This window comes from Rhamphochromis longiceps, linkage group LG6, assembly GCF_057381845.1.
Source record: "Rhamphochromis longiceps isolate RC_006_pf linkage group LG6, R_longiceps_female_GT1.1, whole genome shotgun sequence".
Classification (NCBI taxonomy): Eukaryota; Metazoa; Chordata; class Actinopteri; order Cichliformes; family Cichlidae; genus Rhamphochromis; species Rhamphochromis longiceps.
In genome coordinates, this window is record NC_140562.1 from 22,914,643 (window position 1) to 22,922,160 (window position 7,518).

General features: G+C 39.1%; 1 protein-coding gene across 1 annotated transcript; it reads left to right on the forward strand.

Moving 5' to 3' along the window:
• Positions 1–4,801: 4,801 nt before the first annotated feature.
• On the forward strand, positions 4,802–6,897 carry cdkn2a/b (cyclin-dependent kinase inhibitor 2A/B (p15, inhibits CDK4)). The gene is made up of 2 exons (XM_085408549.1): positions 4,802–5,184; positions 6,155–6,897. Exons 1-2 carry the CDS (start codon positions 5,050–5,052, stop codon positions 6,413–6,415), a joined length of 396 nt encoding a protein of 131 aa, XP_085264675.1. The 5' UTR covers positions 4,802–5,049; the 3' UTR covers positions 6,416–6,897.
• Positions 6,898–7,518: the final 621 nt, after the last annotated feature.

Genomic DNA, 7,518 nt, shown 5'->3' on the forward strand with positions numbered 1-7,518 from the left:
ATGAAGGTGGAATATAACTTTGTAAACATGCCTATGTGTGTTTGAAGAGGTTGACATAAAAGCATACTTTTTAAGTTGAACTGCTGAACTTGCTTTTTTTGCTTTGAGGAAGAATATAAACAGACCTAGATAAACAAGACAGGCCTGCCTCTGCAAACTAACGACGAGCAGCATCAGAATATTTATATTAAATTAATTAGCAGGCAGCCGAGACTCAGGTCAAAACAGACAATAGAAAAAAAAGGGGGATTTCAAACGAAGAGTCAGCAGGAGGTGATTTCATTCGCCGGGAATCAGAGCGAAGGTATTCCCCTTCTCGAGGACTGTGGTTAGGACGGCGGCAGGCACAGAGCAAAGTGCGAATGGTGAGAGATAAAAAACAAAAACTGAAGATCCGAATCGTTAAAAGGTTTTGTTCACATTCAGAAGCCATCGAGAGCAAACATCAAACGGAGCACAAAATTCCTAAACCGAGGAATATAACTTGGAAGAGGCTCTGTGGGAAACACCATATAGTTCTATGTATAATTAGCAGATTACAATGATGCCCACATCACTATTGACTGGTTTTCCCCCAAACTAAGTTGCTAAATTTACCTCTGAAAAGGAGGCCTTTCTTCTCAGAGCATTTTTCTGACCAGAAGGACATTCCAACTGCAGTGATGTCACAAAGTTAATCCCTACAAAGAAAAACCGCTGAACAAGACGTGTTTTGATGAATCGGTTTGTTATTATTATAAAGCTAACTTTAAATGCCCTTTTTCTTCCTTTTTTTTAAATAGTGACCTGTTTATTTTTTCATACTTTAAACTGGTGCATAAGCTGTTCAGTCACTGTGCCCTTTTCTTAAACCAAACACAGACACATATACACGAGTGCGTGCATACAGGGGACTTCCAGGCCAACACACCTACACCCACACTCAACGGTATTTAAACTAAGCAGTGACACACTGCATCCGTATGTCCTTGCTTTTACACTACATTATGTGCACCATAATTATTACTGTTTTTTAAAAAGAGAGAAGAAAATGCCCTACATACCAAACAGCTGCACAGTCATCCTCGGCAAACTACTACTTTTGAAAAGGAGAAAAAAAACCTGCAGCCAAAAATTAAAAAAGAAGCTTTTATTCAAGTGTTTATGCAAGTTTTTTGTTTTTACTATTTAAACTAACATGGTAACTGCTAACATGTGCAAAGGTTACAGCTTGGAAAATCCTTGCACATTATTGGAACCTAAGTTAACTCCTTACGCCACTATTGACCTTTCAGGTCTTGTGCAACAGGTCAGCCGGACGTGGTCAGTCGGTTACACTTCACAGGTTACTGTAATGTGTAAAGTACAGTTAAGAAAGATTTGCTGTCATTGGTTGGCTGTATTGCACTAACTAAAAATAATTTAAGTCCAATGTGAAGTCAGGCAGACTCAAAAAATGTCAAAACACCCCCAAATTAAAGTTTATGACTTCAGGGCTATTATAACGGAATGGTCAATAGTAACCACGACCATAAAAAAACATGAAACAATTGATTTGACTTTGTCCTTGAGCACAGTTTGGGTAAAGACCCATCAGTTGACTGCGTGTTTGTGTGAGCTTGATTGAATTCCGTCCAATCCTGAAGCGGAAGCCATTGTTGTAAAACGTGGAGGCACGTACAAAGGATGACCTCAGTTCAGCTGACTGAGCTAAAAATTGTCTTTAGGAATTTTTTCATCTATTAGCAGTCTAGTGTTGCCAAAGAATTCCATGTATCTTCAGCTTGAAATTCCCCATCATCCAAAAGGTCATTAAGAAATAGCCGTGAGGAGAAACTGTTGAAGTCATGACTGCATGCATTAAATATTTAAAGAACGGTTCCTTTTTAGTGTATATCTGGTGCACAGGGTCTACCTACTTTACTCAATGTCACCTCAATTCAAATATCAACCAAATATAGAATTTTCACAGAGAAGGCAAAATTGTGCTTGCAAAGTGTATGAGCCTGTTATAAAAATGAGAACTTTATTTCCTGTAAACTACCCAGCATACAGTGCACAAACATATAGGCAAAACACAACAGCCATGATATCAACAAATGTAATAATACTAAAAAGAGGCCAGTGTACTACATAATGAAATCACTTCAATAACTTAATGTAAAAAAAAAAGATTTAAAACAGACTCTTGTGGTCAAAAGGTAGGATACTTTCTTCTCCTGGTCTTGAGAGTGATCCCAGTCTTAGCTGAGAAATTCAAAATTTGGTATTCAATTTACATGCATTTTATTGCCCTGAGCTCTGCTTTGAAAGGCGTCTGGTTTCCTACATGACCACTTCAACTTTCTGTCTTAATTTGAGTGTGATAAATCAGCCTGAATGAAGCATTGCTCAACACACTTCATTCAAAGATTGAAACCAGGATTGAGCTGAAACAACTGTGACACACAATTTGGCAATTCAGTTGTTCTGCACACGACAAAGACGCCCACACCTCTTCTGAGCTCTGTTTTCAGGCAAAAGAAAAAATATAAACCCGGAAGGGAGACTCTTCAGTTGCGATTATGTGAGTATAAAGTGTACACAGCGACAAGGAAGTAAGACACTGGAGCTTAATGGGTTAAGCAGAGGTTTTTCACTGGAAAAGCGAAGTTTAAAACCCAAAGAAAGCTAAAATACTTTTCTTTACAGATGCCTGAATACTTACACACGTTAAATAAAGTGCCTTAAAGTAAGTCTGTCTTGTTGTTTTATTTCAATCTGAATGCAGCATCGCTCAAAACGATTCATCCAAAGAATGAAATCAGGAACTGCTTACTGCCCACATGTATGCTGACTAGCCATCATCCTAAAACTATTACTAATCATATTACTAACCATACGTCAAATCACAAGACTTGCTATGCGTGGCATGCTGCGAAAGCCAGTTTCAAAACTGTTTATTCCTAAGAAACTCAAAATAAGATGGTGAATGGCGTGACAACAGGCAGCAACACAGACCACACCTTCCCAGTTCAGGCTTCAAAAATCCTGGACATATGCTGTAGGTGTAGAAACTATATTTCAAGTCTAAACCCAGAATTATTTCAGCAAATAATGTGGTGTATTTTTTTTTTTTTTTTTTACAGAGAGGTGACGCTAACAATTAACATCATTTACAGAGGTTGTTTGTTTGTTTGTCTGTGTTTGCGTCTCCTCCATTATGGCCGTTCATATGCTGATCACAAGGTCAAGATTAAAAGTAAACCTGACCTTGAGGAGCATTGTCGTCTAAGGAAACACCTGCACATTGAGGTTCTCCCCTTTTAAGGAGAAATTTAAGATTATGCAGGTGAGGTGTGTGACACAGTACCCAGATCTGATTAGAGCAGGGGTGTCGAACTCCAGGCCTCGAGGGCCGGTGTCCTGCAGGTTTTAGATCTCACCCTGAACTGAATCAAATGATTAGTTTATTACCAAGCCTCTGGAGAACTTCAAGACATGTTGAGGAGGCAATTTAGCCATTTAAATCAGCTGTGTTGGATCAAGGACACATCTAAAACCTGCAGGACACCGGCCCTCGAGGCCTGGAGTTCGACACCTGTGGATTAGAGGTTATAAAAACATGGTTAGGTACAACGGACAGTGGCCAGGGGAAGATGGTGGCTGAGGAATGCATAATAAAGGATTATAGATTTTGTATTTCTAAAGGGTTAGAGGTTAGACGCCAGAAGGAAGTGGGGAGCAGTGAACAGCAGAGCAGCTTGGTTGAGTGAATGAACATGACGGGAAAGAGGTTATGAAAAAGATTTTGTCATCTGACAGGTAGAACAAGCCCAGATGTGGTAAAACTGGTTTAAAAATGAAGAAACACAGCATTGCAGTTTCACTATGACACCAGTTACCATTATGAAAAAAGCAAAGTTTAAACAATTACTTTTATCTGTTTTGGCTTAGATAATCAAATATATCAGACATAAGGAAACCATTAATTATACAGTTACTGCTGCTAGTCAATTACCATCGAGCTGTGGAACCTCAAGTCTCCTTTTCTCGGAGTATTGTCATCTATTTAATGTTATCTGAACACAGATTTCTACCCTAATGAAGATAATGTGATACTGAAAACTCTGGCACAGTGATAATATATAGATGGGTGAGACTGCTTAGTCATATTCTGTTTTTAATGCTCAAATGTGAACTGCACAAAGTAAGTCACAATATTGATTGGATATATTCACAGCCAGCTAGATTGATTTGCTTCTTAACATTACCATATTATAAATGGTCACCCTGAAAAAGCAGTAATTATGCAAAATGTCATTACTGCTTTATGTTGTAACTTTACATATAACTAGCAGCACAGTAGCAGTAATAAATTAACCTGCCCACTTTGTCACTAAATAGAAAATAGAAGTTTAAAAACTGCACTGGAGTAAAAACAGTAAAAAGTACAATATTTTTACACTGAAATGCTGTGAAAATATAAAGCAGCAGAACACTTACATTTAGCTAACTCGTAGACAAAATTATAAATAGGCCTTCCTCAAAGAGGATTCTACAGCACTACTTGATAAAAATGCAGCCTACCTAGTTACTTTAATCCGCTGCGTTTTTTAATTAAATCACGAAAAACTCCCAAACAATTCTGTTTAGTCGAGGTTTGTCACATTTGTCCGTAAAAGCTCATTTCCAGCATCCCCTCACAGTAAAAACCCGGTTAAGCACCGGGAGCAGGACGTGTTCTTTCAAACGAATTTTCTGAGGCGCATGCGCACAGTCGCACCACTGCAACGGCTCTGCAGTCACAGCTAGACGGTGACGTCACTCAATTCAAGCGATAGGCAAGCCCGGACACACACCGGTAGGCGATGAGCGGCGTTGCTGATTCGACCCAGGCAACCGGGGGATCCAAAAAAACTGTTGAGCCGGGGACGGTTGAAGACCACACCGTAGACCACACCAGCGAGGAGCCGGGACTATTCGACGGGTACCGTGTTGCGTTTAAGTGCCGTTTTTTGTTCCTCGTATAAGCATCACCGGGCTACCTGTCAGAGCAGCCTGACACGGAGCTTATCGCAGCAGGTTTTTATGGACGTGACAATGACTCTCCAGGATGAACTGACCACAGCCGCGGCGAAGGGAAACACGGCAGCGGTGGAGGCTCTTCTGGAGAGAGGGGCTCAAGTTAACGGGACGAACAGTTTTGGACGAACAGCTCTGCAGGTCAGTGCCGTCAGTAACAGCCCACTTTCTCCCACTTACACGGGTCTCATCAGGCGAGGTAACTCAAAGTTTCCAAATGGCAAACGCAGGCATAAATCCTTATTATTTCTATTATTTTTTACAACTATTAGCTATTAGAGATTTATACATGTCAGTAATAATAATAATAATCATTAAGAAAGAAAGAAACGACGGGTCTGAAAGTGACGCGCTTTGTTGTGTTTATGGAAGTCGCGTATTTTTATTGAGGAAAAGCAACAATCCCGGATCCCTTTGGTTTATTGTAAAAGCTGTAACGGCATCAATAGTGAAATGAAACTATAATATTGTTTCTTGCCTTTGGATTGGCCTAAAAAACTAGGCTGCATTGCAATATATGTGGCACAAAAATACTTTAACAATATAAAGCATCATAATATATTTTTACGCATTCTTTATATATACACACACACACACACACACACACATACATATATATACATACATATATATATATATATGTATATATATATATATATATATATATATATATATTTGAATTCATGGCCCACATGTTGCGCTGATCGGTAGTGAAATGCCTCTTCAGTTGTTGCACTACAACAACTACAATAATCCATCTTATCTACATTCTTTGGAGCTTTTTAAAAAACCTGTCGCGTCAGTCACAGCAGGCCTGTTTTGGTTGGGTGTAGAAGACTCGGGTTCAAGTAAAATGAAAGTCAACACTAAAGTCAGCCGCATGATAATAAATACATGAATAAATAAACGCACAGGGTTAAGTGTCTGTGCAAATAGTGCAAAAATAATTAACTGGCGCTGTACTTGTGCTTAATGTGCGCCTATATTAGTGAGTGACGGTGGGCTTACATGAAATAGTTTTTGTGCTTCAGAGTAAAATAATCGGATTCAGTTAAATCGGTTAATATGATTCCCGGTCAAGTTTTTTTTTTGTGTGTGTGTGTGTGTGTAGGTAATGATGATGGGGAGCACGTCGGTGGCTCAGCTGTTACTCGAGCATGGAGCGAATTCCAACGTGGGGGACTCAAGCACCGGGGCAAGCCCGCTGCACGACGCTGCTCGGACGGGCTTTCTGGACACTGTGCACCTTTTAGTGCAGCACCACGCAGACCCACAGGCCAGGGACAAGTTAAACCGTCTGCCTGTCGATTTAGCCAGACAGCACGGCCATAGAGATGTTGTTGATTTCCTGGAGAGTCTGCAAAATCCCTAACGCTGTGATGTCTTATTTTTATTTTTTTTTAACTCCTTGCAGCCGGTTCTGAAGGTGGACTTTGCAGAGCAGGGGCCTAAAAAGGCCTTCAGCCGAAATTACACACTTGAAGTTTTGCTGTAAAATGCAGTATTGCTCTTTATTTATTCACTTTCGGTGTGTATCATTATTTTATTTCTAACGAAATTAGGGTTGTCGATGGGTCTGTGTGTAAAAATGTAGGCCACATTTTCACACAACAACATCGCAACTTTTGTTAATTTAAGAATACGTTTTATGTTTTGTTTTATTTTTGGGGGGGGGTTTTTCCAAGTGTTTATTTTCACTTTTTAAACATTTTTCCTTGTAAATATAATGTACAGTTTTACCCAATTATATTGTTTGCATATCAGATATTTAACTAAATAATACAAGAGATATTTTAGAAAGAAATTGGAAACTTTGCGAAGTTTGTGAACTTTTTTTTTTTTTTTTTTTTTAAATCCAGGATGCACACTACTGAGGTCTAATCTCATTATTACCTAATACTGATATTCTGCACCTTGATGTAAACTGTAACACTGGTTTGAGGGCTGGACTGCTGTAGGATGCGTACTGGAGAATTAAAAACAAATGGAAAATACATGAAATACGTAACTCTGAACTCAGTAGTTTAATTATCCCAAAGGAGCTTTTGAATAAATTAAACTTTTCTTAAATTGGGGTAGGATTACCGTAGACAAGGTTGTAACTGCTCCGTCCCGCTTCCTTTTCCAGCGTGTAAATTGACGGGTACGGAGTTGGAGGCAACCCGCTGCGCCTGTTCTTTGTTCACGTGCTTTACTTGTGTTGCTTATTTTAATTGCTCTATTTCAAACATGAAAATAAAAATACAACCAAGCGGTTTTGAGCCGATACAGACTGCATACAGCGCATGGTAAGGATTATTATCATGCCAGTATTTGTGCAAATGTTTATTTATTCAGTGAAGAACTGACGTTTACTGAGCTCGCCTAACGGTGCTTTAGTAGCGTTTTGGGTCAGAATTACTTTTATAGTGGTACATTACTGACTCCTCATTAAAAATAAAAATCTGAAAAGATATTAAAGAAAATAATAAATTG